General features: G+C 43.2%; 1 protein-coding gene across 2 annotated transcripts in view; it reads right to left on the reverse strand.

Annotated features, from left to right (window-relative positions):
• FBXO16 (F-box protein 16) overlaps nucleotides 1-22,644 on the reverse strand; it is a 144,591-nt gene that overhangs the window by 34,934 nt on the left and 87,013 nt on the right. For both annotated transcript variants that reach the window (XM_030198701.1, XM_030198702.1), the window contains exons 6-7: nucleotides 10,723-10,955; nucleotides 5,585-5,684 (exon numbers count right to left, since the gene is read on the reverse strand). In XM_030198701.1, the coding sequence (XP_030054561.1) occupies nucleotides 5,585-5,684; nucleotides 10,723-10,955 (333 nt within the window). The remainder of the gene's footprint in view (nucleotides 1-5,584; nucleotides 5,685-10,722; nucleotides 10,956-22,644) is intronic.

A 22,644-nucleotide genomic window follows, 5' to 3' on the forward strand; every position in this document is an offset into this window, starting at 1 on the left:
CTCCTGTACTAGTTTCGGCATTAGCTTTTGTAATCTCTTGGCTAGTATTTTGGTAAAGATTTTATAGTCAGAGCCAAGGAGGGAGATTGGGCGATAGGAACTGCAATATTGTGGGTCTTTCCCTGGTTTGCGAAGGACCACTAGATCTGCCAATCTCCAAGAGTGGGATAGCTCCCCCTGGAATTCCAACTCATTGAATGCCCGGACCAGTAGAGGGATTAGCAATTTGCTATAGCGTTTGTAAAATTTATTTGTGAACCCGTCTGGTCCCGGTGCTTTCCCATTAGGTAGATCTTTAATTGCCCATGCCACTTCGTCGTATGTAATGGGGGCTGAGAGCATCTCCTCCTCTAGTGTTGTTAATTTTGCGAGCTTGGCTTGAGCCAGGTACCTCTCGGAGTCCTGGGGATCCGAGTCTCCCTCGGCCTGATAGAGCTGTGTGTAGAAATTTGTGAAGGCTGCCCGAATATCCTCTCGTGTGGTGCACATTTTCCCCTCTTTGTCATGTACAGCTGTGATATGTGTGTTGGCAGACCATTTTTTCAGCTTGAATGCTAATAGCCGAGAGGTCTTGTTCCCATATTCATAATACGCCTGTCTCACCCGTTGAAGTTGTTCTGCTATCTCTGCCATTTGAATTTCCCTAAGTTCCATCCTCAATGTATGTATGCGGTGTTGTATATTCTCTTTATCTTTCTGATGAGTTTCCTGTGCACTGAGAGTTGTCAGCTCTGTGTGTATTTGTTGGGTCCTTGCTCGTGTCTGGCGTGCAAGATGTACCTGTAGAGCTATTACTTTCCCTCTTATCACTGCCTTGCAGCCCTCCCATAATATTCCTGAGGTCACCTCTCCATTATCATTAAGGGTGATGTAGTCTTTAATGGCCACTTCTAGACTGGTAGCGATAGCCGAATCTGCTAGTAATTTGTCATTGAAGCGCCATTGCGGCGCCTCAGGGCTCGATACCCTCAGTTTCACCTCTAGCACCATTGGTGTGTGATCCGACCATGTTCTCGGATGTATCTGAATATCTATGATATCGGTCATTAAGGTTGGTGGGCCCATCCAAAAATCTATGCGAGAGTATGAGTTGTGGACTGCCGAGTAGAATGTGTATCCTCTAGTTTGGGGATTTCTATGTCGCCAGATATCTACTAAGTGCCATTGCCTCATAAATTTGTGCAGCTGAGATCGAGCGGATTGTGAGTAGCGAACCCCCTGTGTGGTATTATCCAGAGTTGGGTGCAACGTCAAATTGAAGTCCCCACCTATTAATAGAGTGCCTACTATGTGCTGGGGGAGGAGCGCTGACAGTTCTAAATAGAATGCACCCTGCTGGTCATTAGGCGCGTATATGTTTAGGAGTGTAAGTGTTTCCCCCTCTATTTGTACTATCATTAACAGATATCTACCCTTTTTGTCCCTGATCACTCTCTGGACCCGCCATGAATATTTTTGGGATAGCATGATCATGACACCATTCTTTTTCTTTTCTAGCAGGTTAGATGCACAGAACACCTGTTGTAATCTTGTACTTTGACAAAACCGCTCAGCTGACTGGAGCAAATGGGTCTCTTGAATAAATGTTATGTCTGCTTTTAGGCGTTGCACTTCTTTGAACATGAGTTGGCGTTTACCTGGGGAGTTAAGGCCCTTTACATTTAGGGTCATACATTTAACAACACTCATATAATCTGTGAGAGTGTCCCCCTTAGCTTTAATCCCTGCTTAGTCTTCCAGGTTATCCCCTCTTGTTGTGTTTTTTCCCCCCCCTTCATGTGGTGTTTAAGCATAGTCAGTCCTTTCCCACTGGTAACCCCCTTACCCTCCCTCCCCATTTGAGGACATCCTCGTGCCATATACATAAGGGTGTCAAGAAGGATAGTGACCCACCCCCCTAATTATCAACTTTAAGTAACTGGTCCCCACATCATTAACCGTTACATTGCTAATTGCACATCATATTTGTATCTCCTTTCTGCACTGAGTAACGCATTCTTAACAACATCAGCTCTACAAAATTCAATTACATAGTCACCAAGTTGTGGCCTACATCTGGAATCCGATGCCAAGGATACAGGCTCTGTTTATTTCTTTACCCTGGCGTCCATTTTTGTTAATTGCGTGTCCGATTGCTGGCGTTGTAGTCTGCCTTTTCCCGCGACGACTCTTTGCCAACGTGGTTTTTCGCCAATCGTGGGTGGATGTTTCTTTAATGTAGTAGTGTCTCCCTGTGGCCCTTCTTCTGGGAATATTTCAGCCGTGTCCGCTATGCTTCGCACTTGATATTGCTTCCCTTCTTTGTAGAATCGTAGCACAAATGGGTGGCCCCATCGATATTTGATGCCCTTGTCTGTCAGAAATTTAGTGAAGGGCTTGAGCTCTGCTCTTCTTTTCAGTGTGGCTGCAGCCAGATCTTGGTAGCATTCAATATGGTATGAGTCCCACTGGAATCCAGGTGTTAATCGTGAGGCCCTCATAATTTGTTCCTTCAATTTAAAGTCATTGAAACAAGCAATAATGTCCTTTGGACGGTTAGTTATGGTATTTCCTAGGGCTCTATGTGCCCGTACAAGTTGGATTGTTGCTGGATCTTTAGATATCTGCACTTCTTTTAGTAGAGCGCTAGCAATACTCTGCACCGTTGTTTCACAATCAGTGTACAGTGGCGTGTCTGGAAGGCCGCGAAACCTCACATTGCAACGTCGACTCCGATTCTCGAGATCTTCTACTTTGTCCCAAATTTGCAGTGTTTCCTGTTTGGTCTCCCTCATCTGGGAATCTATAGCCTGTATTAATTCAGTTTGTTCGTCAATGCGATCTTCTGTCTCTGCGACTCTTATGCCCAGCGCGCCTATTTCTCCTCGGAGCTCCGCCCCCAGTGCCACGAGGTCCGCTCGCACTGCGGCGATAATTTCAGTTTTTATTTCTTGCAACCACCCGCGGATCTCGTGCATGCGAGTTTCCTCTGGGTTGTGTCCCTCTCCCGTTATAAAGAGTGGCGGGGAGAGCAGCGGGGGACTGCCTTCTCGAGGGCTGGTCAGGCCTTGCTCGGGGGACGGCGCGCTCATATTCGCGGCTGGGCCCGTGTATGCAAAGGCTTGTAAGTCGATCGAGTTAGTTTTTGCGCTCGACATAGATCGCTTACCCTTGGCTTCCGATGTTGCTTTCATGTAATTAATAGTTATTTTTATGCGCTCGCGTCTCCGTGGGTGTCCTGATAGCGGGGGGCTGATCGGAGCTCGTGGCTCAGGCAGCCATTTCAGGGGATGACGTCACTCGCACAACACCTATATAGTCAGTTTAAACTGAGATACAGTTTGCTGTTTTTAAGGAGGGGATAGAAAGTCATCTTTTGGTGAAGGGCTAAAATAGAAGGAAGGGGAGGGGTGTAGGGGGACTAAAACAATGGTTTACTCTATCGTCTTCTCCTCCCAAGCCTATATGTTCAATATATCTGCTTGGGAGGGGAGGGGGGAAGATGTAACAGCAAGGTATCATTCAATGTGGGAAAGGCTTGAGGCTGGAATACTGGAACGTGACACTACCACCTTGAAGATGGAAAGAATGTGGGGGAGAGGGAGTAGGGACAGGATGAGGAGGGGAGTAGGAAGGATTGGGAATAAATTGGGATAGAGGGTGAAGGGGGAGGGGTTATGGAACAACTGAATTGAAGATAAGATTCATTCTGAGTCTCAATATGGGGTATTATTGGTGGACCAACATCCATTACACAAGAGTGAAGGTCAAATGGGTGGTGGCTAGGATGATCCTTTCTTCTCATGAGTACTGAATTGCTGGTTCAGGTATCTGGTCAGAGAGCCATTGCATAGACCATGGAAACAAATATTTCTTGGAACATAAGGAAGATTTCTCCCCAATTAAAAGGAGTAAAAAATTACAAGATCTCACGTCAACAATCAGTGTCAATAGGGATTTTACAGGAAACCCATCTGACCTTGGAAGAACACACTAAATTTAAAAAAATTGGTGGGTGGGGGACTATACTGACACCCCCGCTTTTGATAAAAAAGCAGGAGTAATTATATTATTTGTAAAGGTTTAATGGTTGAGAAACAGTCATATGGGGGGAGGGGGGCTAGTTTGTTATTTCTCACATATCGTTGCATACATATCTGGTATTATGCAATGTTTATACCACAGATGTATATGATAACAGATTCTTTAAAACTCTAACAAACCACCTGTTTGAGTTTGCAGATATGTCCCTGATATTAGGGGGGACTTAAACCGTATATATGATCCAATGTTAGACAAATATCACAAGATCTCCCTAGGGTTCTTGTGATATTTGTCTAACACTGGATCACATATACGGTTATGTTTGAGGATTCTAAGGGAATGCCATTGATGTGTGAGTTCTTTTACCTTATTGATGTGTGGAGGATACTGCACCCTACTGAATGAGATTTTACTCAGTTGTCATGGGTCCATTCTATGCAGTCCCGAATAGACTATGGAGCCTATTTTCAAAGCATGTAGACTTACAAAGTTCCATAGTAACCTATGCAACTTTGTAAGTCTAAGTGCTTTGAAAATACACCTCTATATCTAATTGTCTATGAATTTGTTTATTGCTATTCGGGCTGCAGAGATTGGCCCCTATGAAATATTGGACCATACTATAGTGTGGGTGGAAATAGTTGTCCATGACAGTATATGGAGAACTTTTCAATTGAGATTTCCTTGAGAGTTATATATTTAAATTTAGGGAAAGATTTTTCAGCTTCCAATGCTAATCATGTCAGAGAACCAATACTATTCTGGGACATGATAAAAACAGTATTGCAAGGACAAATCTGTGGAGGTAACCGGGCACTGGTCTGAATACTGGCCAGTGAGCAGTTAACCCCCGGTCAGCACCTAAGGGTTTCTGGCTGCCCCCCCCCCCCCCCGTCATAATCCCCTTTTCCAAAGCAACAGGTCAGCTAGGGACAATCCCACACACTGGTAGGCATTGCTTATCCCCATAGGTCCCTCCCCTCCCAGACCTACTTTTTTTAGCTCTCTGGTGGTCTAGGGGGGAATACAAGTAGGAGCCATACCCACTCATTCCTGTTCAGTGTGGCTCTTTCATACAACTGCTGCTGCCAGGAAGCTGCAAAGGTAGATCACCAGGGAACTGCAAGGTAGGTCGGGGGGGGGGGGGGCACTATCAGGGGAGTGTGGGGGATTGGCTTGGGTTGACCTGTTGCTTTGGAAGGAGGGAGGGAGGGGGTATCAGAGGGGCTGAGACACATCTGCAGTTATCCAGATCCTAATCTTTAGAAAAATAAAATAAAATACCTTGTGTTAACATGCATTAATACACATTATATAAAGCAAATTCAGTTATTTTCAGTTGGGATCACTGTATATCATGCTAACATGTGTAGGTTAAGGCACACTACTAAATATGGACCTAAGTTTATACATAAGGCAATGGAGGGCGAAATGACGTATTCAACCTCGAAAGAAGTATCAATGGGAGAAACAAGATTTGAACCTTGAATTCCTTGGTCCTCAGCCTGCTGCACTCATCACCAGGTTACTGGGACCCAATACTTTGTCTAGAAATACTTACCAGTGATTTTGCCTTCCTTAGTTTGTAAGAGGCTGAAGACGGCCTTTTCTTTCTCTCACCCTGGATGAAATCTGGAGTTATTCCACCTCCTTTCTTCCTACTGTGAAAAGAAAAGAAAACATACTTTGGAACCTATTCACTAACTGGGTAAAAGATTTGACTGTACATGTAAACTTTTTACACGCATGCTAAAACACCATCCAACAAATGATGCATTTTCTCAGCAGGCACTTTAAATTTCAATGAGGAATTTTACATACTTATTAATATTTAGTCATCATACTTATGTATTACTATTAAACAACATTTAATTATCTTGAGCTATATTGATGTTACAGATATTTTAGATGTACTATCTAGTGATTTTTGAATGTTAAAAATGTCAAGACAAAACACAGTAAAATAACGTCATTCAAACAATGCAATTAACAATGTGTTAGAATTTTGCAATTAATGTAAATGCTCAAAGTGTCCACCCCCAGCTTTAACATAGGCCTTCAGTCTCTTTGGGAAGTTCTTGTGGATTGGTCCCTGTGACAGGCTGTCCCAGATCATCTGCAGTACTTTGAGTTCGGTCACTGTTTGCGTTTTTGGGTGGAGCTTGTGACCCCATTTTTTTTTTCAAATAATTGTAGTTTTACAGTGCAAACATTTTTTAAAGTTCAAAAATCACTGGGTGGTCATGCTAAGAAGTCTGTAACTTTGCCTTATTTAAAGATAATCTCATTCCACTCAGCACATATAAATAAAGCTGTAAAATTTCATGTTCAAATTCCAAGCAGTTGCTGAGAAAACAGAAAAAACTGTAAGGGTTACTTTTTTTTTTTTTTGCCTCACACTGTAAAATAACTTATGTGTATAAGTTTCAAGTTTGTTTATTCTTTGTTGTTCTGCTAAAGGGTAAATACCGTCATAGTGGTTTACAATAGTCATAAGAAATTTCACATAAAATAAAGTGCAATGTTTAAAGGAAAGATAAATATATTGGGAAATGAAAGGCAAAGATAGGAAAAGGGGAAGAATGGTAAAAGAACAAACCATCATTGGACAGCAAAGGAGAAGAATTTCCAGCAGGCTAAGTCTCCCAGTCCCAAACTTAATTGTAAGAGATAAAACAGATACCAACTAATCAGGTAGAAAACCCATATGTCTGAAAAAAAATAGGTTTTAAGTGCTGTCTTAAACTTCGAGTGAGACCACAGATAACGTAGGTCAGTGGGAAGAGAATTCTAGAGAGTAGGCCTATTGTTTTCTGAAGAGTAGCTAGAGGCACCATTTGGAGGGCAGGAACAATAAGGAGGTGTTGGGCTCTGGAGCGCAGTTTGCAAGCAAGAGAATAAGGTAACAAATATTGGGACAGTATAAAAGGTTGGCCAGAGATAAGTTTTGTGACTCAGGACTAACGTTTTATAATGAATGCATATTTGTATAGGGAGCCAAGTTCTTGTCTTAAAAGAGGAGTGACATGGCCATACTTTCGCCCACCTGAGATTAATTTAACCACTATGTTGCAGGTGCCGCAGTTCTCTTTGTCATAACCCGTTAAACAGTGCATTGCAATGATCAATGTTAGTAAGAACCAAAGCATGCATCAAGACGCGGAGTGCACCAACTTCCAAAAATGAACGAAGTGTTCTTATTTGGCAAAGCCTATAAAAGCATCTGGAAATCATAGCTGAAATATGAGCTGAAAAAAGTATGGTCCACATCAATTGTGACCCCCAATATCTTAAGGGGGTCAGACATGGAAACAGGATTATAAAGGAGGTGTAGCTGGGTCATATTGGTCAGAAGAGGCCTACGAGAAAATATCATTGCCTTCGTTTTAGAAAGGGTCAATTTCATCCTATTAGACTTGATCCAAAGTAGGATCTTTTCTAACTTAGACAGTAAAACAGGCTGCGCTGATGGATCAATAGGGTTAAACAGTGCCAGAGCCTGGATATAATCAGCATAAATAAAAGGGGTAAAATCAATATCTGAAATAAATGATGCCAGAGGAACCAGGGGAACCATATATATGCTGAACAACAATGGGGCCAATAAAGATCCCTGTGGAACTCCGCAGTGTACTGGAAAGAAATCTGACAAAGTGTCACAGCAAAGAACAAGACAGGAATGGTTGCGTAAATAAGATTTAAACTAGACACCATAACTGTTACAGTTACATGTGTGTTAGTTGGACACTAATTGGAAATCTATAAAATTAGCACAACCCCTGATATTCAGCGGCACTAAACCGTGCAGTTCCACTGAATATTGCCTCTGACCACTCACAAAAAGTGGGCAGGTAAGGGGCAGTGTTAGAGAGGAGCCCGGTGTTATGCAGGTGCCAGCAATATTCAGTGCCAGCACCCGCATCACTAAGCAGCCTAATTTAAAACAGCTCAAAAACTGTCCTAAATTAGGCTGCCTAGTGTTGTGGGTGAAATATCAGGCTGGCACCCATTTAACTAAAAATCGCCTAAACTGCCATGATCCCCCTCCTGGCCCCCTCCTTCTTTCCCACCCTCCCCCCCAGCCTTCACCAACTTTAAACTCCACTCCACAACGTCGTCCTCCCCAGCCCCAGTGTTTTAGGTAGGCCTCCCCACCCCAGCCTACGTTCTAATCCCTGGTGGTTGATTGGGGCGTGTTAAAGGCAGGATCTGGGCATTCCTAACACTTGGACGTTTAGCCATAATGGAACAAAACAAAACAGTCCAGGACTAAGACATTTTGAGCTAGACCTGTTTTTATAATGAATAAGGCACAAAAGGGGGTGCCCTAAATGACCAGATGACCACTGGAGGGAAACAGGAGTGACCCACCAATACCCCCCCAGTGGTCACTGACACCCCTACCACCGCCCACAAATGTGAATACAAATATGATTTAGCAACCTTTATGAGAGCTTTAGATGTTAGAGCCAGGTCTATTAGAGCAGTATGCTGATCCCTGGAGTAGTGTAGTGGTCTGTGCAGTGCAGTGCACCATGGAGTGGGAGACTCTGGTCCCTATCTCCCTCTACCTGGCACATTTGTGGTGGAAACTGTGATGCCTCCAAAACTCACTGTACGCACATATAGGTGCCCCCTTCACCCAAAAGAGCTATTGTGTACAGCTGGGGGCAGTTGGTTTTGGTGGGCTCAGCAGACAAGATAAGGGAGCAATGGTGAGATGTGTACCTGGAAGCATGCTTTTGAAGTTCACTAGGGTGCCCCATTTATCTTCTGGGATGTCTGGGAGTCCAGACTACTAAAAATGCTGGCTCCTCCTACATCCTAATGGCTTCATTTTCTACGTTTTACACTTGGACATTTTTGTTTTGAAAATGGACCAAAAACTAAACATCCAAAACACAAAACCTTGTTAGAAACAGTATTTTCTAAAACAAAAGACAGACGTTTTTCTTTTTAGAAAAAAGTTCATTTTCTAAAAAGAAAAACGTCTATCTTTTTTATTTAAATTTTGGACGTTTTTTTCAAAACGTCTAAAGTCAGACTTAGACGTCATATCAAAAATGCCCCTCTAAGCCACATTAGAGGTGCGTTAGCGTTTTTATCATGCACTAACCATTAGCGCACGCTAACTATGTAGGCACCCACAATATTCCTATGGGCACCTAAACAGCACACTCTAATTTTCTGCACGTGCTAGGCCCATATTTATATCCTGCAAACCGGACTAGATGTTGACAGGGCTAGACTAATAAGAAAGTTGCTCCTAGACTAAGCGTATTCTGTTTTAAAGCTAGAAAGTCCTTCCTTTGCTCTTGTGTTACTTTTGTGACATCTGGGCATATCCATATCTTTTGACCATAAAATGGTGTTTGAGAATTTTGAAAATAAAATTTCATAATTGCATTCAAATCCTGTTCAAACACGAAAGAAACTATCAAAGTAGCTCTTGAATCTGTCTCTGTTATAGATTCCTCCAATATTGCTGAAAGATTATTAATATCAATTTGTTCTTCATGAACTCCCTGTAAAACACCTTGACCACCTTGAACTTGCAACTTCTTTGAGGAATCTGATACATATATCTTGTTAAAAGGAGGAAGAATTTCTCAGGAAAACTTCAAAATATCAACAAGATATTTTTTAAACAAATCCAAAGGTGAAGTTCTAGGAATTTTAGGGAAATTCAGTATCTGAAGATTTAATTGCCTATTAAAATTTTCTATTTGCTCAATTTTTCTATGAAGCTATAATTTATCTTTGGCAAAGTCTTAAAGATTCTTAATATTCCCCTACATTTGCTGGAACTGGCTAGCAGAGTCACACTTAATACCTTCCACAGCCTTAAACAGACCATCTACTATTTTTTTTGTTACATTTATACCACGCGCTTTCCCACTCATAGCAGGTTCAATGCGGCTTACATATTATATACAGGTACTTATTTGTACTATAACATCCTTGGTAGATTTTTTCACAGTGGAAGTTAGATCTTGCAAAACTTTCAGATAGACTGCAATGTTACCGTCACGGGAGCAGAGGGAACTCCTTCTGCACCAGAAGCTTCCAACCTACAGAGACTCTCAGTCGGCACACGACCCTCATCTGAAACCTGCAACTCTACCAGCCTCAGTGTTTGAGGCTCAGCCCTTACTACCGCTTCTGCCGTTGGATATGGTGGTGGGCTGGAATCCGGGGGAGAAAGGGTGACATCATGCCCCAAAGTGAAGAGTGTCCCTTCACCCTGTTGCAACGCAGGGCTTTCCATCCCAGAAGATGCCACTAAAGTCTCAGTAACATATTGCTCTACCTTCTGCTGCACTGGTGAGGACAATCAAGCCGGCGAAGGAATGGCCTTAATCACTCCTTCCTCTTTGTATGAGGCTTCTTAGAGGTTAAAACTCTGTGGAAAATCGAGGCCACAAGCCAAGCAGGAGAACAGAACTCAGCTCATGTGACAGCTAATATGGGAAAAAGTAAGTAAATACAAACAAATGCATAACACTCCACATGTAAATGGTGCCTGGGTGCTCTCTGCACACACAGAAGGTTGCTAAAAGTAATCATGGAGGCTTGAATATAAGTTGTATATGACGGGATCTTAACTCACAAATATGAAAATGTACTTTTCTTCTATAACACTTGATAATTATGACCAACATTGCTAATTAGAAAACACTTAGGTAAGAGAGTGCTTACGCTTGTCGAGCTTGCTCTATGGGGTCAAGGTTATCTAAGTAGTTGAATCGCATGATATCAGATGGGTGCTTATCAGAGGATCGCCAGGGTGGAAGTTCTCTTTTCTCCTTGCCCATCATTTTTCTTGCCATGGATACAGACAGAAAAAGAGATGAAAGGGACTGCTTTGTTTCTGGAACATCTCTTGCTATAGGCTGAACATCAATGACCACAAAGTCATCTTTTGGAGGAGTCTAGAAAGAGAAACAGATTATAAACACAAGTGGTGATTCATCAGTCCTAATCTGGTTCTGTTCAACATTTTTGTAAGTGATATTTTGAATAACTATTAGGGGAAATGTGTACTTTTGGAATTGATGCCAAAATCTGTAATGGGGTAGACACCTGAGGAATGATTTCTAAAGTTGATTTATTTATTCATTTAAAGGTTAATACTGAAACTGATTTCCATTAAAAAAATACATTAAAGTGTTGTTCTGCTAAAAGTTGACATTAAAAATGAAAGTCATTTCATGCATTTGGGTTGCAAAAATCCAAGAGAGCAGTACAGTATAGGGGATGAAGTTCTGATGTGCATAAAACAAGAGGACGATCTCAGGACAATTATGTCAGATCACCTTAAGGTGCCCAGACAAGTTAGTAAGGTAGTGGCAAAACCCAACAGGATACTGAGCTGCATAAGGAGAGGAATAACTAGCAAGTAAAGGGATGTACAATCCACAGTACTCATGCAAGCAGATTACTGCAACAGTGTTTTCTTAGGATGTAAGACCCTAATCCTACCCAAAACATGGCAGCCAGATTTACCTTTGGCAAGTCAAGATTCGATAGCGCAACACCTCTTTGAGAGAAGCTTCATTGGCTCCCCATCAAAGAAAGAATAAATTTTAAAGTCCACACTCTGATTCATAAGATCATATATGGAGAATCCCCTAACTACATGAATAACCTCATCGACCTCCCAACCAGAAATAGATCGTCGTCTTCTCGTACTTACCTCAATTTACACCTTCCCAACTGCAAAGGTATTAAATACAAGACCTCCTATGCATCCAGTTTCTCCTTTTTGGGCAGTTAGCTTTGGAATGCTCTGCCAAGATTTATCCGAACAATCAACGACCATCTACCATTCAGAAAAATGTTGAAGACTCATCTCTTCAAGAAAGCTTACCATAATGACCCAACTTTTTAAGCCCACCCACATGATTCCTGCCCCGACAATTATTATATACCTTTGACCATGTCTCACAATCTCCTTATGCTCATTCCTCAACCTCTTCCTCTCCATCCTTCCTACTCCTTACCCCTCCCAATCTCTTCTCCTTTTGCTCATCCTATCTTTACCTCTCCATGCTCAATTTACATATCCTCAAAACCCCACTACTACTATGTTTACTACAACTTGTAACATTCTCCTCCAAGACTTTGTAATTCTATTTACTATGTAAGCCACATTGAACCTGCTGTGTGTGGGAAAGCGCGGGGTACAAATGTAATTAATAATAAATAATAATAGATGTGATAATGCAACTGTATAAATCACTGGTGAAACCTCATTTAGAATACTGTATATAATTCTGGAGAGTGCATCTAGAAAAGGAAATAGACTAGGAACAGTCCAAAGGGCCACTAACAAAATCATCAGTAATCTTTACCATAAAGCCTATGGAAACAGACTTGAAAATATTTCTTGAGGAAAGGAGAGATGTTCAAATACCTCCCAGGAATATAAATGCACAGGAAGCAGGCTTCTTTTAATGGAAAGCTCTATAAGGAGGGGTCATGGGATGAGGGTCAAAGCAAAAAAGACTTGGGAGTAACCTAAGAAAATATTTCAGGGAGTCTGGAGGATTTGCTGGGCCATAGGTGCCTACTTCCTGGGAGGACTGTGCAGAGAGTTGTGCCAGCCCTGACATCATCAAGAGGCAGGCCTGCAACACCCAAAAGCATGCCTGTTGCTGCAGTCGGTGGACCATAGGTGCCTTGCTTCCTGGGAGGACTCCGGGCCTTAGACTGGGCGGAGAGTTGCACCAGTCCTAACATCATCAAGAGGCCGGCCCAGAACACCCAAAAGAATGCCTACTGTGGGCATGGCCTCAGGGGTGTGGTCTGAAGGGGGAAAGCCCCTTCGAAGCCTGAAGCCAGGAGGTTATACTCCTTTGCTAATTCAGGTACTTTTTCTTTAACTTGTTTTGAATTATGAGGAAATGCAAGGGAGTGACCAAGAGCACCAAAGTTTCTCTTAAATCCTCGAGGCTATGGATAAGCATGTAGCCCCGGTTCCTAAAGACTCTCAAGTGCCAACTGCCTCTTCCACTCTGGTTTTGGTTCTCTCACTAAGCTCATGGGAGAGACCTACCCCTTCCCCACCTATGACTTCTTTAAGTCCGGTTGCTCTAGGGAGTATCCTGGACAGTTCCCTCTGGGGCACTGAATGGGGAAGCTCCTAAAACTGTTGCTGGATCTCCATTATCTCAGAAGGGACCATCTTCATTGCCTAATCCAGTGGTTTGGAGTGAACAAATTTCTGAGGAAGAGTTATGTCCTCCTTTAGAAGTAACCCTGGTGGATGTATGAAAGATTGTGCATGGTTTAGAAATGCTCCGCAAGAAACCAGTCGCTCATTTGTGTGAGTTTTCTTCCCAAGTAGTGCAAAATGTTGGAGAAATTGGGGCCAAGTCAGCCAAGATGGAGGAACAAATGCACTCATTGGAGACTAAGTTTGGGACTTTGCACGCGGTAGGGTCTTCAGGGATCAAAGATAGTCTGATCTTACATAGGCAAGTGGAAGCCATGCAGAATCAGATGAAAAGCAAGAATTTGTGTATTTTGAATTTCCCTGTTTGCCCCTATTTAGCTCCTGAGATACTGTTTCATTAATACCTTAAAGAGGTCTTGTTATCTGAACGTGACAACATTATGATTTCTTCATGTTATTATTTGCCTAGAATAGCCATTCAGGTTAACTCAGTAGAAGGCGCTGTTGATTATTTTGGCCCAAGCTGAATCATTTAATTTAACTAAATTCCTAAAAACCTCTTAGCACCAATTTTCAAAGCGCTCTACTTTGCTGATAACTCTGATGGCTGAATCTCATAAAATTCTTATTTTGAAATCTTACTTTAAGAAGGACTATCTTTTTTGTGGAGGAAAGTTGCAAATTTTTCCTGATGTGGCTTGTGCCTCTCAAAATAGTAGAAAACACCTTTTCCACTTGAAATCTAGAACACTTGCGATAGGGGCAATTTTTTTCTTAAAGTTCCCCTGTAAGTGCTTGGTGAAATTTTAGCGACTTTTTTTGTTAAAGAAGCTAGATGAATTAATAGTTTTATGTCATTCTAGATGGGGGAATTGTAAAATAGGTCAAATAAGAACATAAGAGTAGCCATACTGGGTCAGACCAATGGTCCATCTTTCCCAGTATTCTGTTTTCCAACAGTGGCCAAGCCAGGTCACAAATACCTGGCAGAAACCCAAACCGTGACTACAAATTCAAGGGCAAGCAGTCTCAATAGCAGACTATGGACTTTTCCTCCAGAAATTTGTCCAAACCTTTTTTAAACCCAAATATGCGAGGAGTCACGTGATGCTAGGCTAGGGAGAGGTTGCCGCAGGAAGGAGCTCCGAGGCCCCTAGAAAAACATCAAACCCCCTGCCTCCCGAAACGGAGTTTCAGAGACCCGAGATCGGCACACTTTGAAGTGGAACATTACAGCTGAGCACGCAGGTGAAAATCGCAGCTCTTGGTGACTATAATGGCATCCAAACAGCAACGCAAAGACGGAGCACGAGGGCGCACTGGGGATGGCAAAATGGCAGACCCAGGCCCCTCGGGGGAATCAGTGAGCTCTGCCTGGGCGGCAGAAATCGCAGCAGAAGTTTCACAGCTCCTAGAGTCTTCTGTGGATCTGAAATTACAGAAAATTTCGGAGAAGCTCGACAATGTAGATGGCAAACTGGAGGGCTTGCGAACAGATCTTACGCAATTCCAGCAAAGGCTCTCAGATTTAGAGGACCGGAGTCTGCAGCAGGAAGGGCAAAATAAAGAATGGCAAAAGAAATTCACCCAGCTTGAGTCCAAACTAGAAGATTTGGAGAACAGGGCAAGGAGGAACAATCTGAGATTCGTGGGGCTTCCTGAGAATATCAGGGAAGGGGAGTTGAGAGAATTTCTTGAATCATGGCTGCCCACGGTGCTACATTTGAAGAGCCTGGAAAAAATATTAAAAATCGAACGTGCGCATCGTTTGGGGCAGCAGCGACAAGACTCACAGCGACCAAGGGTGGTAATATGCAGAGTGCTGAACTATGCCCACAAGTTAGAAATTCTGAGAGCATGGCGCTCATCCGATAAGGTTTGCTATGAATCGAAGGCTATCCTGTGCTTCCAAGACTTTTCAACGGCCGTAGCTGCGCAGCGCAAGCAATTTGTGGAAGCCTGCTCGGAGTTATTCAAAAAACGAGTGAGATTTGCTCTACTATACCCGGCCAGACTGCGGATCCATCATGGCGGGAAAGTTCTTGTGTTCACATCCCCAACAGAAGCGATACAGATGGCCAAGAGGCTCGAGGGAGGTGAAGAGCAGAGAGCAGAGGACCGGTCAACTTTTAGCTAACGGCGAGCACATGGAATATGAAGCAGAAAGCAGTTTAGCAAAAGAGAAAGAGAAGGAGACTTGGACTGTTTGGAGATGGCGGGAACGCTAAAGACATCCTGAAAGGCTGTGTCCGAAGAGTCCAGAGCCCAGTCTAAATGTTGGTGTAAGTCCTATTAAAGTAGGACAGCTACTAAGATAAATATTAAGTGGGATGTTGAAGTTAAGAGTTGGACTAAGAAACGGTTTTGAGTTGCAAGGTTCATGTTTTATACTATGTTTGGGGGACAAGTACAAAAAAAAAAAAAAAGACATATGTGCGGTGGGTAAACATTCTGTAAAATTGTGGAGGTACGGGGGAGGGGGGGAGCGGGCACGTGACCTGTTCTTGAGAGAGAACGATGAGAAGTTGTGAATGGAAAGGAGAGGGAGGGGAGGAGCAGAGGGGATGGGGGGAGGGGGGACACTTGGGGATTTTGGGTGTATTCTACGTGGTTTTTATTGTTTTATTTAATTTTAACAAGTGTTGGAGAGAGGTGACAGAGAAAAGAAACCTAAAGGGGGGGGGGCGCCTAAGGCTGGGGGGCGCAGTCTCAATGCTATATCAATAAATGCGCTGGTTCACAGAGATCTAAGTAAGTTTCATGGGTCCAGTTAAGTTGATTTCCTGGAACGTGGGGGGGTCTCATCGCCAGTTAAGAGGAAAAAGATCTTGCAGGCGTTGAGGAGGCATGCGGCCGATATAGTGTTTCTTCAGGAGACACATCTGACGTCACAAGAACACGATAAATTTCAACAGGGCTGGGTGGAAAAAGTAGTAGGGTCCCCAGCATGTAACAAGAAAGCAGGGGTGTTAATCATGTTTCGTAAAGGGCTGCAGATGAATATCAAATCAGTAAAACGGAGCGGAGAAGGTAGATATGTCTTAGTGGAAGTGGATTTGGGGGGGACCCTATATGTTCCCTGCAACATCTATGCACCTAATGTGTACGAGAAGAGATTTTACAGCGAACTTATCGCAATGCTAAGTCCATATCAGGGGAACAATGTTATTCTGGGGGGTGATTTTAATTTAGTGTTCGATCCCCAAATGGATAAAACAGGGCAGGGGGGCCCTGGGAAGAGTCACTATCTGAGGGGGCTTCCATTCCTGTGTTCTACTCTAAATCTGATGGATGTGTGGAGAACATTGCATCCAACGTGTAGGGATTATACCCACCTATCGAGGGCCCACTCATCTATGTCCCGTATAGACTATCTGTTTATCTCCAGCCACCTGTTCCCAAAGGCTGTAGAGGCAGAAATAGGGGCGAGTGAGATTTCTGACCACTCCTTTGTATGGATACAATTGGAAATGGCTGGGGGGAGATCGTCACAGAGGAGCTGGAATTTCCCATTCGAGCTATACAGGGATGTAAAGTTCAGGGAATATTTGCAGGGGAAGTGGCAGGATTTTGAATTTAACAATAGGGACCACAGGGAGCAGCCCGGGCTATATTGGGAAACAGCCAAAGCAGTTCTGAGAGGAGAAATTATTGCATATAGGGCCTGGGTGAGAAAAAGGAGGGATAGAGAGATACTACGATTGGAAAAAGAGGTGAGACTCCAGAGGAGTAAATATGGGATCTCTCTGACAGGAGAACAGAAACAGCTATACTTAGCCTCCCAGAGGGAATTAAATGAACTTCTGCACGAAAGGGCACAAAAATCCATCTTATACTATAAGCACCAACTGTTTAGATATGGGAACAAGGCGGGGGCCTTATTAGGTCGCTTGGCTCGGGGGAAAAAAAGCTCTAGTAGGATATTACAAGTACGGGGCATGAAGGGAGACTTGCTGAAGAGATCGAAGGATATAATAGAGGGGTTCCAACAGTACTTCAAGGGTCTATACGGGGAGCCTACAGAGATAATGGAAGATAGCACAGTGTTTTTAGATAATGTCACCCTCCCGAAGGTATCACAGGGACATGAGCAATTACTTAACGCCCCAATAGTGGAAGGGGAGCTGATTTTGGCAATGCAGCAAAGCGATATTCATAAAGCACCAGGCCCGGACGGGTTCAGTATGGCATTTTATAAACTATTACAAGAACAAGTGAAACTCCCGATGCTAAATCTGTTTAATTCAGTGGCAACTCAGGGGCCGGTGCCAGAAACTTTCTGCATTGCCAAGATGATTATTTTGCCAAAGCCAGGTAGGAACCCGGAGAACTTGGGGTCGTACAGACCAATATCCCTGTTGAACTGTGACGCCAAATTATATGCAAAAATACTGGCCAATCGGCTAGCACGGGTTCTCCCTGATCTGGTGGCAGCTCCGCAGGTGGGGTTTGTGAGAGGTAGGTCAGTGGCCAGTAATGTGAGGGCACTCATAGCTTCTTTGGAGCGGGTGGAGAAGCAGGAATGGCCTTCTCTGCTTGTTAGTTTCGACGCAGAGAAGGCGTTCGATCGAGTGGTATGGCGTTTCGTGTTCGCAGTGTTGCATAAAGTAGGTATCGGAGGATTTTTTAGTGAGGCAGTGCAGGCCCTATACTCAAGTCCACAGGCGTTCATGTGGATCAATGGCGAGAGATCAGAGCTATTCCCAATTAGGCGGGGTGTGAGACAGGGGTGCCCTCTCTCGCCACTACTGTTTGTTTTGGCACTAGACCCACTAATCAGAGAGATTGAATCACATCCAGAAGTGGTTAGGTGTGAAATGGGGTTCATCAGAGTTCAAGGTGTCCGCTTTCGCGGATGACATTTTGGTGCATCTTACAAACCCTAAGAAATCATTAGAAGCTCTACTGGAACTGTTTCGGGAATATGGGGATTTTGCAGGGTTCCAAATTAATTTTGCTAAATCTTTGGCTTTGACAGCAAGGGAGAGTGTGAAGAGGGAATGGGGGGAGGGATTTCCCTTAAAATGGGCCATGAGGGATCTTACCTATTTGGGTGTGCAGATAGCCATGAAATCTTCAGCTTTATATTCCCTAAATCTCACCAGGTTACTAGATCATATGAGAGAGAGGCTGCGGAAGTGGGCGGTCCTGCCACTTACGATGCATGGACGTGCTCAGTTGTTTGGTATGGTTGAATTCCCCAGATGGCTTTATACGCTTCAAGTTCTTCCGTTATATCTACGTACTAAAGATATTACACAGTTTTATAAATATCTAAGACAGTTCATTTGGAACGGGAAAAAGCCTAAGATGCCGATGAAGTTGATGGTGGGCTCATGGAGGGAGGGGGGCATGGGTATCCCAGACATAAAGCGTTATAATCAGGCATGCCTTCTGAGACATTTGGGGGATTGGTTGTTAGATAGAAGGGATTACACGCCCCGGGAGATGGAACAAGACTTCTTTGCACCTTTTCATTTATATTTCTTGATCCATGGAATGCACCGAGAGGTGCCAAGTAACCTGAAAAGAAGCTTATTGTTGGGGCCATTACGGGAAGTTTGGAAAGATCTAAACAGATACTGGGGTACGGAGGCAGACATATCGGATCTTATACCACTCCAGGGTAACCCCCAGTTTTCACCTGATTCTGAGAATAAAGTGTTCCGCAGCTGGGCAGCTTTAGGGATCACGAGGGTGGAACATGTTCTGGGGTCGCAGGGAACCCTGTTAAGCTTAGGGGCTTTAGGTGTGGGGATAGATTTTCGCCACGAGTTTGCATATCAACAGCTGAAGCATTATGTCCAAACTCTGAATCCGGGGAAATTGGGTAGTGGGCACGGGAGGAAAATCAGGGAATTGTTCAAGGCAGTGCCGGGAGAGAGATTATCAGTTTCAGGACTCCATAAGATTTTGTGGACATTGGGGCCGCGGAAGGATATGACAGCCATAACAGCTCGCTGGGCGGCAGATTTGCAGAGACCTAACCTGGAGATAGATTATATTAAATTAATATCTCGGATTCCCGGGTTATCGGTCAACGCTCAGCTCAGAGAATGTCAATACAGAATATTGTGCAGAGCATATATGACCAAAGCCCAGGTGTTTAAAATGGGAGGGGTGACGGATCCCCTCTGCTCTAAATGTAAACGGATAGAGAGTACACTCTTTCATTGTCTATGGGAGTGTCCTTATATAAAAACATACTGGGAGGAGATATTTAGATACCTAGGAGGTCTCCTGCAGTCCCGGATTGGTCTCACCCCAACAGGGATCTTGCTAGATAAGTATGAACATTTTGTTCTTCAACAAAGAGGGCAGAAACAATTTATACACAGGGCCTGTAAATTGGGGAAGAAATTAATCATGAACAAATGGTTGGATGTGACCCCTCCAGATTACTGGCAATGGAGGAATCGGCTGCATGATCTGTTGTGGCATGAGAGGAAAGCGGTGGGACCCTCCCCTAGGGGGAGAGTTCGGTTTCTGGAAATTTGGAGGCCCTATATTCAATCTCTGTCACCAAAAGCGCGAAGTTTGGTACTAAATGGATTTTGATGTTTTTTGGGTTTTTTTTTTCTTCTCTTTCTTCTTTCCTCAGAAGGGAGAGTGAGGGGGGTTTTTCTTTCGGGGATCATTTGGGTAAGATGGCCTTATTATGCGAGACGTCAACCCCCCATTGGAATACCAGGTCCGGTGGGCATGCAGGAGGCTATCAGAAACAAAGCCTCTTGCAAAGTAACACATTTAAGCACTGGCCAGATAAACGGAGTGTCGTCCAGAGGAGGTCGAGGGAAGCTGTCGCTTGGGGTGTCTGTCTCACAGATATAGACTCAATAGAAGGTGGATATTACGACAATTCTCGCATTCTATCGCCATTTTGGGAGGGTTGGGAAGGTAGAGGGGGGAATGGGGGGGGAGATTAGTTGAAGAAGAGTTTATAGATAAGGGGATTATTAGAGAGTAATGGGGGGTGGGGAAGGGGGGTACATGTTGATAATCTGATGATGGCATGTTGTTCATTGATTTAATTGATAGCTCTGATATACCTGCGAGTTCGTACACCTTGATTGCACTTAAATGTACTATGAACTGTCATCAATAAAAAAGCGTTGAAACATAAACACAAAACAGAGGGGAACAAATGGGTTAAAATGTTAAAAAGTTTGATGACGGATTGTTCCATTTTGGTTTAAGGAGTACATGTGTATTTTCAGTCTATGTGTATTCAGATAATTGGATGTATTTCTTTTGTATTGTCATCAATAAAAAATGTTGAATCATAAACCCAAATATGCTACCTGCTCTTACCACATCCTCTGGCAATGAGTTCCAGAGCGTAACTATTCGATGAGTGAAAACATATTTCTATGTAAGTTCCCTGAGAGCGGGTGTGAACCCAAATGGTAAGATGTAATATTGGTAGTGGTGTTTCTCTACTCAAAATCTGAGATATCTCCTGTGACTTCTGGGGCACATGGCCTCCACAGTTCATGTCATGCCCATGGCATGTCTACTCTTCCTGGGCCAAAAAACGAAGAGACGAACCGAAGTACGCTCTCTCTCCGCCGCGGACAAAACAAAACTGAGCAGGAACACTCATGCGACAGGTGGGAAGTTGTCCGCACACCAGAAGACTCTGGCAAAACATTTTTATTTTTGCTCTGAAAAAATGTGCCATTTTCTGGTCCGCCGTGGACGCCGACCCACATGTGAGAACAAGCAGCCTGCTTGTCCTCGGAGAAAACAGTGTTTCTCAAGCTAGTCCTGGAGTACTCCCTAATAAGTCTGGGGGAGGTAGCAAGACTGCCTCTCGCAGTTTGCCGGATATTCAATGCCGGGCCATTTCCATGGACCGGCATTGAATATCCGGATATTTTTTGGCCAGTTTAAATTTAACCGGCCAAGCCAATATTCAGTGCTGGCTGGTTAACTTTAAACTGGCCAAAGATATTCCAGCTATTTAATCTGGCCATCAAACTTAGCTGCCAATGAACTGAATATCATCAGTTAGCCGGTTATATTGCGTGATATAACCAGCTATCCGATAAATGCTGACTGGCAATATTCAGTGGCAGATAGCCAGCTAGCTCCCACTGAATATTGCCAGATAGCCGGTTAAATGCCGTTTAATCGGCCAGGAGCTGTTCTGGCTGGTTAAATGGTTTTTAAAAATCGGCTAGCATGAATATGCATGAGAAGATTTGGATATGCTGCCTCCACTGCATGTAAATCTATCGCGTGCATATTTATTGTGGATATCCTGAAAACTGAACTGGTTAGGGAGTATTCTAAGATCGACTGAAAACACTGTTTTATAAGATAAACACATAAGGTGGAACTTCTCAACTCCACCCCTTCTCTACCCCAGGACCTAGATGTACATCACATGAAAGGTGATCTAACTTTTGTGCATTAAAAGCAAATTCTGTAACAGCAATTAAGCATGTAACTGCTCTATAGAATGCCATGTGTATTGCAGGTGTAAATGTGCAGCTGAAAACTGGTGTAAATGCTGGTGCCCCTTCCTTGGCCACACCCCCTTTTGAGTTGCACGCTATGGGATTTAGGCTCCTGGTGCACAGGCAGATGCGTGTGCAAATCCAAATTAGTGACAATTAACTTCAATAACTGTAAAGGCCAATTCATTGATAGTTAATGGCTCGTTAACCCATTTAGCTACATATGCATCTTGGATCTGTTTGCCAAAATTTTGGCAAAATATATAGAATCTGAGGGTATACGCATAACTGCAAATTAGTGCCAATTAGCGCTAGTTATGGTCAATTCCTGATAGCTATCACAATACCAATCAAGGGCTAATTAAGTAATTAAGTTATGCCCATAAGTGGTACTCTTCTATAACTAGGCATAAAATTGCACATGTAACTGTGCATACCATTTATAGACATATAGTTTGTACTCTGTAGTTTTATTATACTCACTATATTGCTCTAACTGGTGAACAGAGTGGTGTACAAACTAAAATATAAAAACAATAAAAGAAGAGAAGAAAGGAACTACAATATCAATAGGACAGTACACCAATCACACAGAAAAGAAGGAAAAGAGCAGGGGAAGGGTCAAAGCAGTAAATAAAGGAGGAGAGCTGGAATGCAGTTATAACCTTAGCGTACCATCTTCATAGGCCCGAGAAAACAGCCAAGCTTTTAATTCACTTTTAAAAAAAAGTATTACTACAAAGTGATAAGGAGAGCCCATTCCAAACAAAAGGTGCAAGAAAAAAGAAAGCAGATCGTCTAGTAGATTCAAGTTCAGCAGATCTGGGGCCAGGGAGAACAAACAGTAATAATTTATTGACGTAAAAGCCAAACTGGTGAATATGGAATGGTGAGACAAAATAAATAATCAGGAGTACCTATCCAGAATGCTTTAAATGTGAGAGTGCTATTTTTTGAGTGATATGTTGATTAACCGGTAGC

This window comes from Microcaecilia unicolor, chromosome 3 (genome assembly GCF_901765095.1).
Source record: "Microcaecilia unicolor chromosome 3, aMicUni1.1, whole genome shotgun sequence".
NCBI classification, from domain to species: domain Eukaryota; kingdom Metazoa; phylum Chordata; class Amphibia; order Gymnophiona; family Siphonopidae; genus Microcaecilia; species Microcaecilia unicolor.